General features: G+C 35.4%; 1 protein-coding gene across 4 annotated transcripts in view; it reads left to right on the forward strand.

The window, feature by feature from the left end:
• rsh (Rap GTPase activating protein radish) overlaps positions 1-24,345 on the forward strand; it is a 263,202-nt gene that overhangs the window by 88,403 nt on the left and 150,454 nt on the right. For 3 of the 4 annotated variants that reach the window (XM_089093289.1, XM_089093290.1, XM_089093291.1), the window contains exons 10-11: positions 10,270-10,365; positions 15,549-15,775. In XM_089093289.1, coding sequence (XP_088949415.1) covers positions 10,270-10,365; positions 15,549-15,775 — 323 coding nt within the window. The remainder of the gene's footprint in view (positions 1-10,269; positions 10,366-15,548; positions 15,776-24,345) is intronic. The other variant, XM_089093292.1, reaches the window with a different exon arrangement.

Consider the following 24,345-nt stretch of genomic DNA (forward strand, 5'->3'; position numbering starts at 1 on the left):
GAACTTCCAATCGAATGAGCCCCTTTTCAAGTTTCAACGACAAAGCTGTCACTGAAAACCTTATATGCCCCCAGGGTATAACTTACAACCCTTGCCCTGAGGGCTCTTAGGGGGTTATCATCCTCAAAGACCTGGTTTCTAAAACTTTTAACTACGTTGAAAAAAATGGCTATCTAAAAATTTTGATTGGATTTGTTGGGAGAAAAGGTGGGCGTGAGAGGGGGGTTAGTTGCCCTCAAATAACTTTTCACTATTAAAAAGGGCAGTAGCCCTTTGAACTTCCAATCCAATGAGCCAAAGTTTCCAAGTTTCAAGTTTTTCAAGTTTCAACGACAAAGCTTTGAATAAAACCTTATATTCCCCCAGGGCATAACTTACAACCCTTACTCTGAGGGCTGTAGGCCAGTGTTATCTTCAAAGATATAATTTCCGGACCTTTCAACTACTTTGAACAAAATAGCTATCTCAAAATTCAATTGGATGTGTTTGGATAAATGGTGGTCGTGGAAGGGATGTTAGTTGCCTGCCAATCACTTTCGACTATTAAAAAAGCACTAGCCATTTTAATTTCTAATCAAATGAACCCTTTTTGAAGTTTCTACGACAACGCTTACCATAAAAAAACCTATATGCCCCCAGGGCATAACTTACAACCCTTGCCCTGATGGCTGTGGGGGGTTGTCATCCTCAAAGATATAATTTTCGGAACTTTCAACTACGTTGAACAAAACGGCTATCTCAAAATTTTGATTGGATGTGTTTTGGGAAATGGTGGGCGGAGCAGAGGAGTTATTTGCCCTCACATCACTTTCGACTATTAAAAAGGGCACTAGCCCTTTGAATTTCCAATCGAACGAGCCTTTTTGGAAGTTTCTACGTCAACGCTTCTATAAAAACCTTATATGCCTCCAGGGCATAACTTACAACCTTTGCCCTGAGGGCTGTGAAGGAGTCTCCTCCTCAAAAACATAATTTCTATCTGGAAATCAACTACGCTGAACAAAATGACTATCTCAAAATTTTGATTGGATGTGTTTGGGTAAATGTTGGGCCTGGGAGGGGTGTTAGTTGCCTTCTATTCATTTTCGACTATTAAAAAGGGCACAAGCCACTCCAATTTATAATCGAATGAGCCCTTTTCGAAGTTTCTACAACAACTCCTTCGATACGAAGTGCTGTGGTCTCAGACGAAGAAAAAAAAATAATACATTGTGGCAACATCGTTCTTTACTTAGGCAGCGCTATTGCGCTGCCTATGATAATTTCTGTTTGTTTTAAGTTTTAATGTTGCTCCTTACTTTCAGGTGAAAAAAACTTGTTTGTTTTCATTAAATTTATAATTGTTATTTTAAACAATGCTGGGAAATCCGGCACCCCCTTCATAGAAATGTCCCTTCCCCCAAAGAAAAATACTCCATGAAAAGACCCCCCCCCGTAAACCTCTACTCCGACCCCCCCCCCCCCCCCGCAGAAAAATCCCTCCTGAAAACGTCTGTATATTTCCCATTAACTAATACTATATGTAAACAATGGGCAAAGTTCATAACTTGCAGCCCTTCCCCCGGGAACTGTTGGGGATTAAGTCGCCGTCAAAGATATATTGATTAGATTTTTGATTATGCTGAACAAAATGGCTATCTCAAAATTTTGATTAGGTGACTTCGGGAAAAAATGAGCGTCGGAGGGGGCCAAGTTGCCCTCCAATTTTTTTGGTCACTTAAAAGGGACACTAGAACTTTTAATTTTCGTTCGAATGAGCCCTCTCAAGATATTCTAGGACCTCTGGATCAATATGATCACCCCTGGAAAAAAAAAATTAAAAAATAAAAAATACGCATCTGTGATCTTTCTTCTGGCAAAAAATACAAAATTCTACTTTTTTGCAGATAGGAGCTTGAAACTTCTGTAGTAGGGTTTTCTGATACGCTTAATCTGATGGTGTGATTTTCATTAAAGTTCTATGACTTTTAGGGGTTGTTTCCCCCTTTTTTCGAAAATAAGGCAAATTTTCTTAGGCGCGTAAATTTTGATGGGTAAGACTAAACTTGATGAAACTTATATATTTGAAATCAGCATAAAAATTTTATTCTTTTGTTGTATCTATTGGTACCAAAATTTTGTTTTTTAGAGTTTCTGTTACTATTGAGCCGGGTCGCTCCTTACTTACAGTTCGTTCGTTATCACGAACTGTTTGATTTATGTTTGCTGAGGACGGCCCTTTGAAATAGGGTCGATTTTTTTTTTTTTTTTTTTTTTTTTTTACTACTGAAGAAGTTTTACTACTGATGACGGTCACTGTATATGTGACCGAAATATCTGGTATTTTTTGTGAATTTTCTATACACTGTCTATTAAAAAGTATTTTATCCCTATTTTGAACTTTTAATTTATCGTCATGGAAAGGCAGTGTGGTCTCCGAAATTATCTACGTCATATTTATGGGGATGATTTGACTAAAAATGTGTATAAATATAGAAACACTCAGAAAAAACATGCAAATGTTATTAACCAACAGGATTTTCTTCTACGATGTAAGAAGATGAGAATTGTGCCACCTTCACTAAAATTCAGTTTACATTTGGGCACTTTCAAGGAAGAAAAGTTTGAACGAAGCCTACGTTAAAAAAAAAGAAAGAGTTTTACTACTGATGACGGTCATTGTATATGTGACCGAAATATCTGGTATTTTTTGTGAATTTTCTATGCACTGTCTATTAAAAAGGATTTTATCCCTATTTTGAACTTTTATTTCATCGTCATGGAAAGGCAGTGTGGTCTCCGAAATTATATATATATATATATATATATATATATATATATATATATATATATATATATATATATATATATATATATATATATATATATATATATATATATATATATATATATATATATATATATATATATATATATATATATATATATATATATATATATATATATATATATATATATATATATATATATGTATTCATTCAAATTTAGAATTCTACTGTCTTGTAAAAAGAATTCCCTATTGTTCATTATGTTATTGATGTTTATGATGGAAAGGCAGTGTGGTATTCGTCGATATTTACGTCCTCAAAGACATTTGATAAAGATTTGGAAAAGCCCTATTGTTCAAAAGTCAGAAAGACAAATAATTATCTTTCCAGGGATGACAAAATCCCCTGAGTCCCAGGGCAAATTTATATAAGCTGCCCTTTGTTTATATATGTTGCCCTTTGGCTATAGGTATTAAGGTAAAGCCTTTAGAAAATGTTGAGGGGATGTCAAGCAAAATCAAAATACACTATATGCAGGAGGAATGTCAACAGGGTCCCAGGGCAAATTTATATAAGCTGCCCTTTGTTTATACAAATTATAAATATAATTTGTTTATTATACAAATGGCTAAGGGTATTAAGTTGGAAATTCAAAATCATGTTGAGGGAAGTTAACAAAGGAACGGAGAGCACCCCCCTCCTCTTACCCTTTTAGATGCTCCCCTTACAGTGATAGAAATATTTGAAAGCCATTTTATTCAAAATTGATAGAAGGTCTAATAGTTTTGCCTCTACGGATGCAATATCCCAACAGCTCCCGGGGCAAGAATTGTGAAATGTCCAATTTATTCATTTGTAACAAGCAGAATATATCATTGGAGGAAGAGTGGTTGATCCTGGATGCGTCCGAAAAGATTTCGGATATTAAGTTGAAATTTCGGGTAATGTTTAGCGGTATGTTGAGCTAAATCAGAAGACACTATCTGCATCAACATTATCAAAAACGACATATCTGCAATATCTTAGGAGCGGGGAAGGGTATTGACTTGATGCTTTCAGGGCCACTACTGCTACTATTGCGGCTGCAAACGCGCCAGGTTGTAACTGCAAGAGTGATTACTTCCGACTCTGACAACATGTTACTGTGACTGCTTGCAGCTGGCACAATATTTACTTGTGACTTCTTTCAGAGAATATTAGGGTTTTTTTTAATAAAATCAAAACACACTGTGTGCATCCTGATTGTCAAAAGGGTGCATCAGCAATTTCTTACGAACGGCTGAGGGCTTTAATTTGAAAGTTTCAGGGCATGTTTAACAATGCTCGAACCTTCAGGGAGTGCTTAGAGTTATCTCAAATTAAATCAAGAGACACTATTTGTATTCATATTATCCACATAGTATATCTGCAACATCTTAGGAGCGGCTAAGGGTCAGAATGTTCAATCAGAAGATACTATATACGTCTCGGGTATCAGAAGGGCATATCTGAAATATCCCAGGATCGGCTGGAGAAATATTCATTATATTAACCAAAACCAAAACTTTGGCAAGTAAAAAAGAACAGAAATTGATTGAAAAAAACTTTCCAGAAATGAACTTTTTCAAAGAAAAGTAAAGAGCCATTTTAAACCTTAGACAATAGATTCCTCTAATAATTCAAACTCAAAACGACCAAAAATTACTAAGAATAAATGAAACCCAAAAAGAACAGAAATTAAATAAAGTAATGCAGACATAAATTTCTATTAAAATAATTCAATTCAGAATTAAATTCCTATAATAACTCAAATTTAGAACGACCAAAAATTACTGTCAAAGAATAATTGAAACCCAAAACGTACAGAAAATAAAATAAAGCAATGCAGAAATAAAGTTACAGAAATTAAACTAAACGGCCATAGAAAAAATAGAGATAAGAGGTACTAAAACGAGTAGAAATTAAATCGAATATTCAAATCAAACTTAAAACCAACAAAAATTACTACAAACAGGAGTTTGGCTACTGTATTTTTCCCTCTTCCCGAACTGTAAAAGTCTAAAGCTTGTTGAGTAATTTGCGCTTTACTGAAAACGAAAACTCGTATACTACAAATATTTGCTCTCATATTATATTACAAAATAAAAATAGAAATCGTAGTAAAATAAAATTTTGAACTACTGAGCTTCCGAGAATTGGTTAAATTTAAATTTTCATTGGTTCTTTCCAGTCGTCTTGATTATTGACTTTATATTTATTTTTCGTCCATATTTTGTAAAACAAAAGTATAGTGTTCAAGATGCATATAGTTATATAGTTTAACGTCATGAAAGTCTTTTGCATAATCGTCCTCAACCGTTTCTAGGACGCCCAAGACAAGTTGACAAGATCAGAACAAGCAGGTTTCAGACCTGGCAAGGGCTGCCAAGAACATATCCTTAGCCTCCACCTCATCCTAAAGCAGAGCGAGAGATTTCAACTGTCCGCTTTCATCGTCTTCATCGATTTAGTTGCCGCTTTTGACTCCCTTATCAAGACCGAGCTTTGGAAGATCATGTTGGAAGATGGTGTCCCAGCAGAACTGATTGAGATACTCAAAGGAGCCTATGAATCTATATTTACAAGAGCCCGAACTGCCGACGGTGAAACAACGGAATTTGACATTAAGTCAGAAGTCAAACAGGTGTGCCCCCTTTCGCCAACTCTGTTCAATTACATAATAGACGAAACAATGGTGAAATTGCTGTGCACCCACAAAGGATTTGTTGTTGGTCAGAGAGACGACAACCCAATCCCCATGGCAGACCTCGACTTCGCAGGCGATGTGGGTCTCATGAGTAGCTCTTCAGCTGAGCTCCAAAAGATGGTCAACGGTGTCTCCTGTACATAAAAAAAAATGGCCTCATGATCAGCAAGTCTAAAACAAAAGTCATGTATGAAAGCAAATGCACCAAACCATCCAGATATCCAACTAGAGGGCGAAACCATCAAGACTGTTGAAGAGTTCCGATACCTTGGTTCTATCCTAACACCGAACGGAGGTGCAGAGGCTGACGTTAGAGCTCGAATAGAAAAGGGATGTTGTGTCTTCACAAGCATGAAGAAGTCGCTTTGGAACAGACATGAAATTAGCATCAAAACGATGATGAAAGTCTACAAGGCAGCTATTTGATTGATCCTGTTGTACACATGTGAAACTTGGTCTTTAAAGGCCGAAGAAACACGTTCACTATAAGTATTCAACCATCGCTGAATGAGACACATTCTACGGATCAGCCGATGGCTTCAAATCTCAAACACTGAGGTTCGAAGGCATTGTGCCCAGAAGGCCCCCTCTCGATAATCATAAAACAACGACGACTAAAATTCCTGGGACATACACTACGACGGCCAGCTGGAACCATATCCCGCGATGTCCTCACCTGCGACCCCCTTCCAACTTGGAAACGAAGACCATGTGGCCAAAGAAAGAATTTCTGGCAGACATTTAAGAATGGCCTGAATCCTTGGGGTGGCTTCCGCCAACACGAAGATTGTTGGGACAAGGACTGACTGAAGACTGCAGAAAAGGCTGCTGCTGACAGATCGTGTTGGATTACGTCAGTCATCCCATCGTCCATTGCTGCTGGGCAGGATGGATCATCGTCTGGTTCTCGCCGAAACAAAAGTTACATAGTTTTCAATAAAGCGCAAATGATGCAACAAGCTTTAGAATTTTACGATTAGGTAAGGAGAAAACGCCAGTAGCCAAACTCCAGTTTGTAGTAATTTTGTTTGTTGTAAGTTTGACTTATGTTTTCAATTAATGTTTATCTTAATTCCTGTTCGTTTTGGTTTCATTTATTCTTTAACAGCAATTTTTGGTCGTTTTAAGTTTGAAATATCATAGGAATTCATTTCTGCTGGTCTTAAGTTTAATATGGCTCTTTACTCTTTTTTGAAAAATTTCCTTCTCGGAAATATATTTTCTTAATTTATACAAAAAAGAAGATTTTTAGATACACTGTATCCATCAGCAAAAGTCACTATTTAAGCTCACTCAGGATTTACTTTTCGTCGCCTTAGGATATAATTTTGTTCCATTTATCCTGCCAAGTTGTCGAAAAAGAAAATTGTTCATGCAACCATGCAAATGTTTATTCTTTGTGCTCGTACCTGTCACCACGGGCTTTGACTTTGACGTGGGTGGCTTTTGTACTGGTATTTTAAATACGAGGAGAAATCTAGGCTCTTCTTCTCTATATCTTTTGCTCCTTAATAGATACCTGAGGCCAACGCATTGTTGATCTCTAGTCCTTGGCTATATTCCTCACGGGCTACCGCTCCTCAGTGAAGAAAGTTTTATATTTTTGTTTATGTTTTCACATGTTATTTTTCTGAAGCTCTGGGATGAGTACTGGTTGAAATTTCTTGAAGTAATGATTCTTGGACTGTTAACTCTATTTTTCACGATCACATTTTATTGTAAGTCTTGTTTCATTCATGTATGTGTTTTGCTGAGGACGGCCATTGAATATAGAGCCTAAGGTTTAAAAAATGTCAATTCCCTATTGTTTTACCTTTGTTGCTTTTATAACGGACGAAGGGGTGGAAGGCTTAAAAAATGACCACATGTGGTCTTCGTCCACATGAAGACCAGATGTGGTCTTCGTCGTTATTTAGGTGACCCTTCCTTTTGGCGTAAGACACAACAGATGGGGTTGTTGCAGGATCGCATGAATTTCCATGTCTTGGTTTCTCCACTGCAGTAATTACTGATTTAGATTACGAAAATCTGTGGGTAAAGATAGATTTCTATATCCTAACACCTTCTTAATAGGACTGTATTAAATAAGATAATTATATTGTTTATCCTGGAACACCAAATATTCCAAGATAAATATAAATCAATATCTCTGTAATATTAAATATACCCTCCTAAGAGGGTTTTAAATTTATAAGCTATTAAATTATAATACAAAAATAAACAAAATATATGAATAAAATGAAGTATATAAATAATATATACATATAGAGGTGGATTGGACCCTTTCTAAGAAATAGGAAGAAGAACGGGGATTGTTACCTCTTCAACCTGGTAGTTAAATTCTACTCGCCTTACTGGAAAAGGTAGAGAAGATGAAAAAAGATGGAAAAGGAGATTTTGATGGAAAGAAGTATGGCCCTATTTAATTTTTTTTTATTTGCTATTACTTGAACAGTTGTAAACATTACACATTTTCTCGGGAATTTTTTATTTGTTTCTCTTTTTACACACCGATTTTGTTCTAAATCTATTGCAAAAACAATTCCCCGGAATGAGGGTTATAAATTTCGGAGCTTGTAATTTCTGTACTTTGGATGTTGTTTTCAGCCAATCTTATTCTATTAAAACAGTCCTAATTTTTTCTTTATTGCTTAAACATTTAAATTTTCCTAGAAGGATTAGCTAGGATCTAGCTAGAACCTATCTAATTTATGGATTTATTTAATTAATATTAATTTAATGATTAAATTACAGACAAAAAGACGAAAAATTAGTCATTTATAGCATCTTACTATGGTTTGTCAATATTAATCGAAAGCAGAATAAATAAATCTGAATATTTATTTATTTCTCCTCTCCACCCCTCTTTTATTCTTATCCTCTTGGTCATCAGAGGTAGCCCCTTCTAGCTAGGTTCAAGGGCCCCCGCAGACAATTTTCCAGAGGGGGTGGGGGAGGACAGATACCAGAATAGCGAAGATTGGAGGAGAAATAAATTGGGGGAGAATCCGTGGGGGGGTAATTTCCGGGGGGGGGTATTTTCCACGGGGGGTATTTTCCGCGGGGAGGGGGTATTTTCCAAGGGGTTAATCCCTCGGGGGAGGGCTAAACGCCGGCCACCAGACTGATCATGATACCTTTAGACTGACCATATTTCAAACAGTGAGTGGTACAAAAACGTGATTCTATACCGGTATAGAAAAACCTAGAGTTTTACTATAAAAAAAAGAATGGTCACTATTTCACTAATATTTTTACTAATACTATTAATTCTAATATTCAATTTAAGCCATTTATTTTTAATTTATTTAGAATTATATGTTGATTAGTTATTAATTATTTGTTGATTTATTAAAAGATCGATATTTTTAATTCACACAATCTTGTATCTTGACTAAATTCCCGTTCAGGTCTAAGCTAAAAGTTAAGTTTCATTATCATGAAAGAAAAGCAAGAAAAATCCCTAATAGGATACAACCTTACATGATACAACCAATTGAATAGACACAGGATGATCACTATAGACTTAAGCAAAATTAGAATCTTACCCCTTAACTAGGATTATATTTAAAAATTAAGGAAAAGAATAAAAAAAAGTCAGATTTACGTTTTTAGCTAGACAAAATATGAGCAAAAACCAAGACGAAACTGACTCCTGGTAGGGCACGACGCTGTATATATATATAAAACTTTCTTTGTTTATTAATTCCAAAATGCAGTAAGCTTTAACAAGCTTGTCGCACTATTGCTAGGGTATAAGAATGCCCTTGACATTATTTACTCTCCACCCTAAATGAGGCTCTAATGTTTGTCTCGTTTAAATAAATAAATTACGACCCATATTAAGTTAATCCAAAATCTAAGAAATGAATAAAATTCTGAATTGATTCTAAATAAGTTTCATAGCAGTTCTTAAAGACAAAACAAAAATAAGAAATTATTTTTCTTTGATTAGTTGTTACACTTCTATTTTCTTCCTACTCCGGTCTAAATTCCCGGGGGGGGGCATGGCCCCCCTGCCCCTCCCTACGGGTGACCATGGCTATGTTCAAAATATTAGGACTGTTACTCTTCCTGTTTCTCTAGTGCTTTTCAACCAACTTTCTCAAAACAAGACGGTCATAAAAATGCAGTGACAATAGAGCCAAGTACAGTGACAGGAGACTGCTTTACAGTAGAGAAAAAGAAACAAAAAATAGAAAAGGGAAAAAAGTAGCTGTTACTAGGAAAGAAAGTCAAAAATGTTCATAGTGCTGTAACTTTCTTTCATTATTGTTACTTACATAACTAGTATTTCACAATATAAATTATTTTAGTGGCAATGATTGTAAGAACAATCTAATTTTCCGAAATAATATTTCCTCTGATCTCACTTGCTCCGTTTTTTCTAAGAACCATAAGTGATGATTCTTACGAAGCCGTAAATGCCAAACTATTTGAGTTAATGTGTGAACTGGAATTATCTTCAAAAAATATATTTATTAATACAAAATAAATTTAATAAATGTATTGAATTTGATTGTAGATATATTGGGAAAATTGGTCGTTGAAACTGAAATAAAACTAGACTTGACTCACTCCAGTTCAGAGCCTTCTGCTTAACTAACGATTTTACTTGATTAGTAATTATTTTGCAAGTTGCATTAATCTTTGATTTTTCCTTTCAATCATCGCGTTTATAGTGCCATTTTTGGTTGAACTAAGCTGGTCGCTTTATATTGACAGAAAATTAATTAAAAAAGGATAAAAAAGTAACCATTCAGATCTTTTTATTAGGACTCGTCGATGCGGTTCAAAACCTAGAACATACAGATCGGATAGTTCAAGTACATGCAGTTCTAGAGAACCATCACCAAAGGAGTCACTCATCAGGTATTACTAGGGAAATGCCAAATTACAATCCATTATTAAAAATACTTTCAATTTCTGGCTAATCGGAATTGCATATGCTTGATTTTAGCATTTTGTCGTATTAGTGAGCGCTTTCACTTTGACTAGCTTACTTTGGCTTTTTTTGCAATTTACATACCGTACTACATTCATCTTCATGTGATGTTTCTGTTCTTTTCTGTCATTTTACTAATATTTTGCTATTATTTTTATCTCTTTTGTGAACTTGATCTAAAGTTTAAGGTCATGATACAAATCGGGATTTTATCTTCTACCGATTTTACTTCTTTTTTTTGTGTTTTTCAAAGTTTTATTAATAAAATATGAGCATGTTTATAAGAAATTATTGTTGAAGAAGTTTAATCTTGAAAATGTAAGTATCGTCTATATGGTTTCTCTGGTATCTTACTTAACCTGGTACCTTACTTACTGGTACCTTACTTACTGGTACCTTAAATGGTGTAAGGGCTTGTCTTAATCAGCGTATAACGGAAATAAGTATCCTTTATTTTGGAGCACTATGGTGAATAGGGCGAAGAGCGCTAATAATATTAAAATGGGACATTATTCTGTTTTCTTATTGATCTCAGTACTAGAGTAGGGTTTGGAACGACTATTGTTTCAGAAGAAGAGGAAGGTGTATTCACCCCTAATTATTAGGGGCATTTTTTCACTCATCAATGTGCTAAGATCTTACATCTTTTGTCAGAAAACGCTAAAAAGTGAAATCTTTGAACAAAGATCTTACATCTTTGGTCGTTTTTGTGCAAATGTCTTTCATCATTCTGCTCTGATCAGCGGTCTGAGAACAATGACGAGTAGATCATCAAAGTTCTCTCATCATTGTTCTATGTGGCAAAACAGTGGCGGTCTTCACACTTTTTGCTAATATCAGTGAGCTGTAAGATCTTAGAACAAGGATGAGTTAAAAAACGATAATCTTTGCAGAAAGATGTAAGAACTTAGTGCTAAAAAACGGGCCTGTTATTTACTCAGGCTCAATGAAGAGCCTAATAAAAGATAAGAAGATAAGAATCAAAGAATAAAAGAATAAAAGATATAAAGAATAATAAAAGAATAAAGCTCAATGAATAAAAGATAAGAAGGTGTGGTCTTCCTAATCATATCATGTATGAATGTGAAGTCTGCTTTCTGCAAATTGTGTGCGTAAGCCTCCTAAATTGTAGAATCCTTATGAACCTTATTATACCAATTAATATGGCATTAGTCTTAGGAATGTCGCAGTAACATTTCAAGCGACATATGAACGGGGCATCAGTACTTCTCGGTGGCTTTGGTGTTAAGGTCTCATCTCGTCAAGGTCAAATGTAATTTTCTCACGCTTTTGCTCTGCTATCAGTTTCATTTTCTCTTTCTATCAGTTTCCTTCTATCTGCTACCAGTTTCATTTTATGTTTTGTCAAGATTTCTCCTATTTGTATTTGACTATATTTCTAAAAACTTATTGTTAAATAAAAATAATGCTTAAAGACTACAAGTAGCATCTACTTTTTCTTCTTAGCCTCTGGAATGTTGCTTACCGTATCTCAACCTTCACTTTTTGTGACAACACATGAAACGTTCTGTTTTTAAAGCTAATAAACCTACAAAATAAGCGCTGGAGAAATTAAAAAAAAAAACAGTTTTAACCACGATTTATTTATATTTTGGTGAAAAATTTAATGTTTTGTATATTTGTGGGTGTGTGCTCAGGGGCAACTATTTGGGGATTGGATGGTAGTTTCTGGCAGGGGACGTTTACCCCTCCCCCCAACTAGATTCTTAGCCCCCTAGATCGCCTCCCTCCTTTATTTGAAATAAAATATCTTTTATGGCAATTTTATTGAAAACGCCCTTTTTAGTATTTTTACTAAAGAAACTCGTCCCCTCAGATTTTTAAAAAATAGACCCCCCCCTATATTTTCGTCAGTTAGTGCCACTATTTGCTTATGAGTTTCAGTGTAGAAAATATGTCCAATTAGGTCTTATGTTGTATTGTTATTTGTATTAACGATTTCAATTATATATTAGTTTAGAGCTTTTTAACTTCGATTTCTCTCTTTTCTAAGCCTTATGCGTGAATATACATAGTAACGACAGGATAAAGAGAGAAACATATCTTATCAGTTTCGCATAGTCTTTAAGCTCAACTTTTTATTTACAAAATACAAGTGGAATGTATTTTTTGAAGTTTTCCATATACTTTTTTTTTAGAAATCGTACGTAATAAATCTTAAATAAATTTATGGAATGAGTACTTGCCTAAAATCAAAACAAATATAGACTTACGCAAAGGTTTTCGTTTGAAATTCGGTATTTTTATTGCAGTGTTGCTAATATTTTCCTATTCTGGTTCAGGGTTGGACTTATTGGCTATAGAGATGCTATTATACTAAGCTCCTCAAGGGAAGATAATTTCGAAAGGGATATTAAAGGGTATTACGATTCCTTTTACCCATATTACCCAATACCTCTATAAAAAATTGTTGATGTTCCTCCAAGGGTATAAAAAAAGCATCTTGATATTAGACAGTGATTAAAGGGGTGGAGCGGGTGCTCTTCTTGGGTTAGTTGGAAGAAGCCCTTAGAAATTCTCAAGATTTAGGTTTGAAAAGATGCTTTAAAGGCGTTAGTCACCTCAAAAAAATAAAAATAAAAACTGTTCAGATTCTACATGTAAATATTTTATATAGGCTCATGTAAATGTTTTAACAAAAAATTTCAAATATGTCACAAGAAAATTACATTTTTTGAGGACCTTTCAGGTCATTTTGATGGAAGATTCAAATATCATAAAACATGTTCCAGAAAAGAAACGTACTTACTCCTTTAACGGGCTAAAACAGGGTTTTCTACTACCTCCCTCCCTCCTTTGAAAAACTTGGGTTGTCACTTACTTCACCCCTCTGTTTGCTGTTCCTTGAGTCTTGATCTCCCTCCCCCTCCTAGGAAGATTCTTCTCTTTTGTACTCGTTAATGGAAAGAAAGGTGAACTATTATGAAACATAGAAAATTGTGAGGGGAAACTGTAAATATATTGATATTTTATCGTACATGACGGTTTTGACATGTAGACCGGTTTTAAAATAAATTAGATACAAATGGAAAAATGATGTCATTTCACTTGTTGATAGATAAGTCTATCATCCAACCGTCCATACCATTCCTAGGTCAGAACTAAGGTAGATAGTCATAGAACTAAGGGATGGAAGATCAGCTTGGTTTTGGGTTGACACATGACGGACAATATGCACTGGAATTGTGTGCAAAATGGGGGACTGAATTTTCTTGGACTCACAGGCGAATAAGTGACCTAAGCCTAACAGGCATGGCCGCTTGTAGGCTATGGGTAACAGGCTATGGCCGCTGTATTCGGTGGAAACGCTTGTATGGAATCTTACGATGACTTGTTCATTATTGCCGCATCTATATAAAATCATTCTATTATTTAAGGGGACAGACCACTACAGAGGATACATTAGTTATCGGGGGTTTTCGCCAACAATCCACATCACAGAAAATTCATTGTTGGTTGCCATTTTAAGCATTCCGGTTCAAACCAGGGGCACCAACTCACGATAATGCAGGGGGAGAGAAGAATTCCCCCCCCCCGGATATATCTTAGGTATATTTATATCGGAACATCTTGAATCTCAAAGAATTTTCTTTTGGTTATTTCAATATTATAAATTGTTCAGGGCAGCATCATATTTTCGTCACTGTGCCCACGTTGACCATGACAACAAATAAGTGAAATAGATCAGCTAAAATCGACCACGCTTTTTATCTTCAGAAATTCAAATATTAACAATCTGTTGATCCAAAAGATAATTTCACTTTTAAATGAAAACTATATCTTATTAAGCTGTTGGGTGCCCTATGTTTTTAGCTTATCATTTGATGACTTTTCAATCACGTTTCAGTTTTTTGAATTTGACACCAGCTACTACCAAAAACTGCGTAACAGTCTATGAAGATCTTTTCAATAAAAAGCGAACTCCCTCTTTTTTTATAATTTTTGTGTAAATTTGTACTTAGCCAACTCAAACGGTATGTATTTATTTTGAATGTTCTTGGTGTTCCAAGAATGGGAAGCACTACAAAGGGAATATCAATCGCTAAGGGCTTTTGCTGGCAATTACAATAAAGGAAATAATTGGTTGTCGCAATTTCAAACGTCTGTCAACTCAATCACATCAATTAATTAACTTCATCAAATTATATGCTTTGTCAAAATTATAGAAGTCAGTTAACTTAATTAGAAGGGTTAGCTAAAGATGAAGTCACAGGCAATTTCACGAGATTTAATGAGTTATTCACAATTTCTACAACTTGCTGAATGAGCGTCGCCCTAAAAGCCAAAATAATTTTTAATTGCTTGGCCGTGACAATGGTAGGTATTTTTTTTGGTATATAGAAGTTTAATTTTGACTCCCCCCCCCACCCCAGTTGACATAGCTTTAAGAAAAACTAATGTCTTTCAATTTTTGATGAAATTGCTAAGAAAGGGTGGTGAAAGGGATCCAGACGTATCACAATCATTTTATAAGTGTAACTCCCCAGAATTTTTATTTCCAACCAGTGCGCTTGCGCACTGTCAAGCACATGTGCATGTATTGTGGGTATTAAAATTGTACCATCTTTCTCAAATTTGAACCAACAGTAGCGCAGAAATGGCTTTGGTTGGATGAAAGTGATCGCATGAAATCACTTTCAACTTGTCGGAGGCGGTTTCCACAAACGTAAAGCTATTGAAACAGAAAGTGGTATTTTATGCTTTTAGTCACAGCCTCACTGACAGCCAATGAAAAGATAAAATCTTTCTAGAACAAAATCAGGATTCCTTGCAACGGTTGGTTCAAATTTGAGACGGGTGATTTCAAATTCGTGACAGATGGCTAGAATTTATAACAGAGGGCCAAAATATCAACACTAGGGGGGGGGGGTAGAGACTGGTGGACCACTTTAGTAACTCTTTGAGTTAAGTTCGGGAACTTTACTACGATTGTTGATTATTACGAGAATTATGATGATTAATGCGGTAATTTTTATTGCTATCACATCTTAGTCAAAACATTCTATCATTTAAGGAAACAAAGGATTACAGAGGATTACGATAATTATTGTTACTATCACATCTATATAATAGTATTCTGTCATTTAAGGAGACAAAGCACTACAGAGGAAATACTAATCGCCAGGGGTTTTCGTCGACAATCAACAACAGAGGAAATGCTTCGTTGCCGCAATTTCAGACGTCAATCAACTCAATCAGAAGAGTTGTCTAAGACTAAAGGTCGTAGGGACTCAGCGGCACAGATTACAGACGGCACGATTGCTACAATGACTGCTGAGACGACTACCTCGTTTTATGATACTTCAACTCAAACTGGTAAGAGGGTTTTTATATTGACTTGTGAGTGCTCTTTAACCAATCAATCAATCAGTTTGTAAGAATCGCGAAACGAACAAGGTAATCGCATCACCGTTCCTCATAAGGCTCCTTTTTCTAGTAAGACAACAGGGAGTAGGGCTAGTGACGTCAGTTACCGAAAATATAGAAGGGGCAAGTTGTATTTCTTAAAATCTAGAGTGGAGGCAGTTTTCTTGTTTTTTCGTACTTTTTTCAATAAAAATAGTGAAAAGGGTATATTTCAATGAACATACCCCAAAAGGGTAATTTTAAAATCTAGGGGGGTAACCCCCCTGATCTCCACACCCATGAACGGAACCAGTGTACCTACTTACACTTTAGAAATAGCATGTATTGCAAACTACAAAAAGAAGTGTGAAATAAAGAAAAAAACAATAAATTTAGCACGATAAAAAAAGATGAAAGAAAGAAGAAAGCAAATTAATCAAACCATAAATAACTTATTAATCTTTCTTTAAGAGCCTTCCAGGTTTGATGCCTGGGATCTGAGTCAAGAAGTGTTCCAGATAATGTGACTGGCAATTAGGGAGATGAAATGAGATCTTACCGGCGGGATAAATGATATTTGAATCAGATATTCTGGTTTTAATTTGCTATTAATTAAAAAAAACTTTTTCCACAAAACAAGTTTTTCAAAGAAAAGTAAAGAACTCCATTAAAACAAAAACTGAGCAAAAATAAAATCAAATAATCTACCAAGCTTGAAATTACCACAAATGAGCATCGATAAATAAATGAAACCCAAAACGAACAGAAATTACAATAAATAACCGACTCAAACTCAAAACGAGCAGAAATTAACATAAGTTGGGCTCCAAATCCCTATGCCTTCCCAAGGCCAGAACATGATTTCCACTTTACTGAAAAAAATATGGGAGGGGGATTAGTTTCCCTCCAATCACTTTCGACTATTAAAAAGGGCATCAGCCCTTTCTATTTTCAATCGAATGAGCCCTTTTCAAAGTTCTTGTAACAGTACCTTTCATACATAGGGCCCGGGTTCAAGCGACAAAAACAACTAGAAAATAACACTGTTTACTCACATCGATGTTTGCTATAAAAATGTCAAGCCTTCCAATCACTTTCGACTATTAAAAAGGGCACTAGGCCTTTCGATTTTCAATCGGATGAACCCTTTTTGAGTTTCTACGACAACACTTCATATAAACACCTTATATCCCAGAGCATAAATTACAACTCTTACCCTAAGGGCTCTAAGGGTGGTTGTCATCCTCTAAGACCTAAATTCCAGAATTTTCAACTACGTTAAACAAAATTGCTATCTCAAAATTTTGATTGCATGTGTCTGGGAAAATGGTAGGAGGGGGCGTTAGTCTTTCTCCAATCACTTTCAACTATTAAAAAAGGCACTAGCGCTTTCAATTTCTAATCAAATGAGCCCTTTCGAAGTTTCTTCAACACTTTTTCAATAAAAACCTTATATACCCCCAGGACATAACTTACAACCTTTTCCCTGGGGACTCTGGGGGGTTTGTCATCCTTAAACACATAATTTCCAGAACTTTCAACTACGTTGAACAAAATGGCTATCTCGAAACTTTGTGTTTGGGGAAATGGTGGGTGTGAGAGGGGGTTAAATTACTCTCCACTTACTTTCGACTATTAAAAAGGGCAATTTCAATTTCCAATCAAATAAGCCCATTTTGAAATTTCTACAACAACTTTCTATATAGACCTTTTATGCTCCCAGGGCATAACTTACAACCCTTGCACTGAGGGCTCTGAGGGGGTTATTATCCTAAAATACATAATTTCCAGAACTTTCCACTCTGTTGAACAAAATGGATATTTCAAAATTTTTATTGGATATGTTTGGTGAAATGCACGGCGTGATAGGGGGGTTAGTTGCCCTTCGATCACTTTTGACTATTAAAAGGGCACAAGACATTTCAATTCAATTGAATGAGTCGTTTTTGATGTTTTTACAACATCGGTCTCTATAAATACCTTACACGCTCCCAAGTAACAACTTAAAACCCTTACATTAAGGGTTGTGTGGGGGGGGATGGTTTGTCATCATTAAAGACCAAATTTACAAAACTTTAAACTACGTTGAATAAAATCACTGTCTAAGAAGTTGGATTGATTGTTTTTGAGGAAAAGGTGGGATTGAAAGGGGTGTTAGTTGCCTTCCAATCTCTTTTGACTATTAAAAAGGGCAACAGCCCTTTGAATTTCCAGTTGAACGAGCCTTTTTTGAAGTTTCTACGACAAAGATTTCAATATTAACTTATATGCCCCCAGGGCATAATTTATAACCCTTGCCCTGAAGACTGTGGGGGGAGTGTCCTGCTCAAAGGTATAATTTCCTAAACTTTAAACTGCGTGGAACAAAATGGCTATCTAAAATTTTGATTGGATATGTTTGGGGAAATGGTGGGCGTGGAAGGGGTTCAGTTGCCCTCCAATCACTTTCAACTAATAAAAAGGGCACTAGCCATTTCAATTTCCAGTTGAATGAGCCCTTTTTGAAGTTTCTAAGACAACGTTTTCTATAAAACCGTATATGACCCCAGGGCATAGCTTATAACCTTTGCCCTGAAGACTGTAGGGGGAGTGTCCTGCTCAAAGGTATAATTTCCCGAACTTTGACTGCGTGGAACAAAATGACTATCTCAAAATTTTGATTGGATGTGTTTCGGGAAATTGTGGGCGTGGAAGGGTTGTTAGTTGCCTTCCAATTACTTTCGACTATTAAAAAGTGCACTAGCCATTTCAATTTTTAATCGAATGAACCCTTTTTGAAGTTTCTACGACAACTCGTTGTATAAAAACTTTATATGCCCCCAGGGCATAACTTACAACCCTTGCCCTGAGGGCTGTGTTGGAGTGTCTTCCTCAAAAACATAATTTCTATCTAGAAATCCACAACACTGAACAAAATGGCTATCTAAAAATTTTGATTTGATATGTTGGTGGAATAGGCGGGCGAGAGAGGGGGGCTATTTATCCTCAAACCACTTACGACCATTAAAAATGGCACTAGACCTTTGAATTTTCAATCGAATGAGCCCTTTTTCAAGTTTCTACGACAAAGATTTCAATATAAACTTATAAGCCCCCAGGGCATAACTTACAACCCTTGCCCTGAAGACTGTTGGGAGAGTGTCCTGCTCAAAGATATAATTTCCTGAACTTTGACTGCGTGGAACAAAATGGCTATCTCAAAATTTTGATTGGATTAGTTTGGGGAAATGGTGGGCGTGGAAGGGGTGTTAATTGCCTTCCAATTACTTTCGACTATTAAAAAGGGCACAAGTTTCTACGACAACACGTTCTATAAAAACTTTATATGCCCTTTGGCATAACTTACAACCCTTGTCCTGAGGGCTCTGAGGGGGTTGTCATCCTCAAAGACCTAATTTCCAGAACTTAAAACTACGTTGAACAAAATGGCTTTCTCAACATTTTGATTGGATGTGTTTGATGAAAAGGTGGGCGTGAGAGGGGGTTTAGTTACCGTCCAATCACTTTTAACTATTAAAAAGGGTACTAGCCCTTTGAATTTCCAATCGAATGAGGCTATTTTGAAGTTTCTACGACAACGCCTTCTATAAAAACCTTATTTGCCCCCAGGGTATAACTTATAACCCTTGCCCCGACGGTTGTGGGGGAGTATCCTCCTCAAAAACATATTTTCTATCTGGAAATCAACTATGCTGAACTAAATGGCTATCTCAAAATTTTGATTGGATGTGTTAGGGTGAATGATGGGCATGGGGGGGGGGCTAGTTGCCCTCCAATCACTTTTGACTATTAAAAATGGTTCAAGTCCTTTGAATTTCCAACCGCAACTATACTTTACAGCTTTTTGGATACCTCAACACCAAGAAATACTTTCCAAGGATCATTTCAGAGCAAGTTACTTTCTGAATGTCTCTCCTAAACCCATTTTACAACTTGAAGTACTTATCTTTTTCATCCACAACGATACTTTACAGCTTTTTGGTTACATCAAAACCAAAAAACATCTTTCATAGTACATTTCAGCCTAAGTTACTTTCTTAACATCCCTCCTACACCCATTTTGCAACTTAAATTACGTATGTTTTTCAACCTCAGCAATACTTTACAGCTTTTTTGTTACCCCGTCATCAAGAAAAACTTTTCAAAGAACATGTCAGATCAAGTTACTTTCTTAATGTCACTCCTAAAACCATTTTCTAACTTGAAGTACTTATCTTTTTCACACACAACTATACTTTACAGCTTTTTGGATACCTCAACACCAAGAAATACTTTTCAAAGACCATTTCAGAGCAAGTTACTTTCTTAATCTCACTCCTAAACCCATTTTCCAACTTGAAGTACTCATCTTTTTCACCCACAACTATACTTTACAACTTTTTGGATACCTCAACACCAAGAAATACTTTTCAAAAACCATTTCAGAGCAAGTTACTGTCTTAATGTCCCTCCTAAACCCATTTTCTAACTTGAAGTACTTATCTTTTTCACCCGAAACTATACTTTACACCTTTTTGGTTACCTCAACACCAAGAAAAGTATTTCTTGGTGTTGAGGTAACCAAAAAGGTGTAAAGTATTACACCTTTTATCTTCTGAATTTTGGTCCTGTTATCTTCTGAATTTTATTAAAGAACTTACAGTTCAATTCTAATTTGTCCAAAGAAAATAAAAATCTTCCATTTCAGTTCTTAATTTCACAAAGACAAAAGGAAATTTAAAGTTCTATTTGAAATTTCTCAATGAAGTGAAGAAAAGTTCAAGCTCTCTTCTGAATTGTCTCAATGAAAAAGAAATTAGTTTTTGATCAATTCTATTTTTCCTAATAATATAAAAAGGTTCCACTTCAGTTCAGATGTTTCCCCAAAGACATAAATTTTAAATTCTCCTCCAAATTATTTGTAGAAGATAGAAAAAGTTACACATTGATCGTGAATATTTCGCTATGAAGATAAGGAGATAATTTTCTCATTGATGTGAAGAAAAGTTCAAGTTCGTTTCCTAACTATCCATATGAGAAGAAATAAGTTACAGATCAATTCTATTTTTCAAGAAAAATAAAAATTTTCCACTTCAGTTCAGATTTTTCTCAAAGAGATGAAAAAATTTTAAATTACTGTTCTAAATTTTTCATAGAAGATAGAAAAAGTTTTACATTGATCATAAAAAGTTAATTCAAGTCTGAATTTTATTAAAGAACTTACAGTTCAATTCTAATTTCTCCAGAGAAAAAAAAAAATCTTCCACTTCACTTCTTAATTTCACAAAGACACAAAGAAATTTAAAGTTCTCTTCTGAATTTTCTTAGAGAAAAGAAAAAAGTTATAGTTCAGTTCTAATTTTTTTCAAAGAAAATAAAAAATCTCCAACAAGTATGCATAGTGAGAGAAAAATACAAAGTCGACATGGGGGAATTTTCCGGTGAGTATGGTTAGGTTAGATTAGGTTAGACTAGATTAAGTTAGGTTAGACTAGATTAAGTTAGGTTAGATTAGGCTAGGTTAAGGCAGGTTAGGTAGGTTAGGTTAGCTAGCTAACCGGGACTCCATGTTTAAGTTAGGTTAGGCTAGGCTGGACTAAGTTATGTTAGGTTAGGTTAAGTTAGGTTAGGTTAGCCTACGTACGCGCGCGTACGTAGGCTAACTTAACTTAACCTAACCTAACATAACTTAATCTAGCCTAACCTAACCTAAGCCTAACCTAACCTGGGCATTCGAAAAGCTGTGAAGTATAGTTCTGGGTGAAAAAGTTGGGTACTTAAACTTGTAAAATGGGTTTAGGAGGGACATTAAGAAAAGAACTTGTTCTGAAATGCCCTTTGAAAAGTATTGCTTGGTGTTGGAGCATTAAAAAGCTGTAAAGTAAAATTTTAGGTGAAAAGGATGAGTACTTCAATTTGTAAAATGGGCTTAGGACGGTCACTAAGAAAAGAACTTGTTCTGAAATGTCTTTGAAAAGTATTATTTGATGTTGGAACATTCAAAAAGCTGTAGAGTTAAGTTGTGGATGAAAAGGATGGTTACTTCAACTTGTAAAATGGGTTTACAATAGAAATTATGAAAATAACTTGTTCTAAAATGTCTTTGAAAAGTATTGCATGATATTGGCGCATTCAAAAGCTGTAAAGTAAAGTTGTGGGTGAAAAGGTTGGATGCCTCAACTTGTAAAATGGGTATAGGAGGGATTTTAAGAAAGGAACTTGCTCTTAAATGCCTTTTGAAAAGTATTGCTTGGTGTTGAAACATCCAAAAAGTTCTAAAGTAAATTTGTGGGTGAAAAGGATGGGTACTTCAAGTTGGAAAATGGGTTTAGAAGGGGCATTAAGAAAAGAAGATGCTCTGAAATGCCTTTTGAATGGTATTTCTTGGTTTTGAGGCATCCAAAAAGCTGTAAAGTAAAGTTGTGAGTGAAAAGGATGGATGCTTCAACTTGTAAAATTGGTTTAGGAGGAACATTAAGAAAGGAACTTGCTCTGAAATGCCCTTTGAAAAGTATTGCTTGGTGTTGAGATATCCAAAAAGCTGTAAAGTAAAGTTGTGGGTGAAATAGAGAGGTACTTCAAGTTAGAAAATGATTTCAGAAGTGTCTTTAAGAAATGTACTTGCTCTTAAAGGCCTTTTGAAAGGTATATAAGGTGTTGAGGCATACAAAAAGCCGTAGAGTAGAGTTTTGGGAGAAAAGGATGGATGCTTAAAAAAGGAAAATTTGTTTAGGATTGACATTAAGAAATGATGTTGCTCTGAAATGCCTTTTGAAAGGTATTTCTTGCTGTTGGGGTATCCAAAAAGCTGTAAAGTAAAGTTGTGGGTGAAAAGGAAGGATGCTTGAACTTGTAAAATGGGTTTAGAAGGGAGATTAAGAAAGGAACTTTCTATGCAATGTTTTTTGAAAAGTATTTCTTGGTGTTGAGATATCCAAAAAGCTGTAAAGTAAAGTTGTGGGGGAAAAGGATGGGTACTTCAACTTGTAAAATTGGTTTATGAATGACATTAAGAAAAAGACTTGTTCTGAAATGTCTTTTGAAAAGTATTTCTTGGTGTTGTGGTATGCAAAAGACTGTAAAGTAAAGTTGTGTGTGAAAAAGATAAGTGCTTTAAGCTGGAAAATTGGTTTAGAAGGCACATTGAGAAAATAGCTTGTTCTGAAATGCCCTTTGAAAAGTATTGCTTGGTGTTGGGGCATTCAAAAAGCTGTAAAGTAAAGTTGTGGGTAAAAAGTACGGGTACTTCAACTTGTAAAATGGGTTTAGGAGGGACATTAAGAAAAGAACTTGTTGTGAAATGCATTGAAAAGTATTGCTTGGTTTTTTGGCCTACAAGAGCTGTAAAGTAATGTTGTATGTGAAAAGGATGGGTACTTCAACTTGTAAAATGGGTTTAGGAGGGATATTAAGAAAGGAAATGGTTCTGAAATGCCTTTTGAAAAGTATTGCTAGGTGTTGGGGCATTCAAAAGCTGTAAAGTAAAGTTGTGTGTGAAGAGGATGGGTACTTCAACTTGTAAAATGGGTTTAGGAGGGACATTAAGAAAAGAACTGGTTCTGAAATGTCATTTGAAAAGTATTGCTTGGTGTTGGAGCATTCAAAAGCTGTAAAGTAAAATTGTGGGTGAGAAGGATGGTTACTTCAAGTTGGAAAATAGGTTTAGAAGGGACATTAAGAAAATAACTTGTTCTGAAATGCCTTTTGAAAAGTATTGCGTGGTGTTGTGGCCTTCAAGAGCTGTAAAGTAATCTTGTGGTTGAAAAGTATGGGTACTTCAACTTAAAAAATGGGTTTGGGAGGGACATTAAGAAAAGAACTGGTTCTGAAATGCCTTTTGAAAAGTATTTCTTGGTGTTGGGGCATTCAAAAGCTGTAAAGTAAAGTTATGGGTGAGAAGGATGGGTACTTCAAGTTGGAAAATGGGTTTAGAAGGGACATTAAGAAAGTAACTTGCTCTGAAACGCCTTTTGAAAAGTATTGCTTGGTGTTAGAGCATTCAAAAAGCTGTAAAGTATAGTTTCGGGTGAAAAGGATGGGAACTTCAACTTGTAAAATGAGTTTAGGAGGGACACTAAGAGAGGAACTGGTTCTGAAATGCCATTTGAAAAGTATTGCTAGGTGTTAGAGCATTCAAAAGCTGTAAAGTAAAGTTGTTGGTGAGAAGGATGGGTACTTCAAGTTGGAAAATAGGTTTAGAAGGGACATTAAAAAAATAACTTGTTCTGAAATTCCTTTTGAAAAGTATTGCTTGGTGTTGTGGCCTTCAAGAGCTGTAAAGTAAAGTTGTGTGTGAAATGGATGGGTACTTCAACTTGTAAAATGGGTTTAGGAGGGATATTAAGAAAAAAACTTGCTCTGAAATGCCTTTGAAAAGTATTGCTTGATGTTGGAGTATTCAAAAATCAGTATAGTAAAGTCATGGGTGTAAAGGATGGGTACTTCAATTTGTAAAATGGGTTTAGGAAGGACATTAAGAAAAGAACTTGTTCTGAAATGGCTTTGAAAAGTATTGCTTGGTGTTGGAGCATTCAAAAATCAGTATAGTAAAGTTGTGGGTG

The sequence above is a fragment of the Artemia sp. Qi Xiang Cuo genome, chromosome 8 (genome assembly GCF_049724085.1).
Source record: "Artemia sp. Qi Xiang Cuo chromosome 8, ASM4972408v1, whole genome shotgun sequence".
Classification (NCBI taxonomy): Eukaryota; Metazoa; Arthropoda; class Branchiopoda; order Anostraca; family Artemiidae; genus Artemia; species Artemia sp. Qi Xiang Cuo.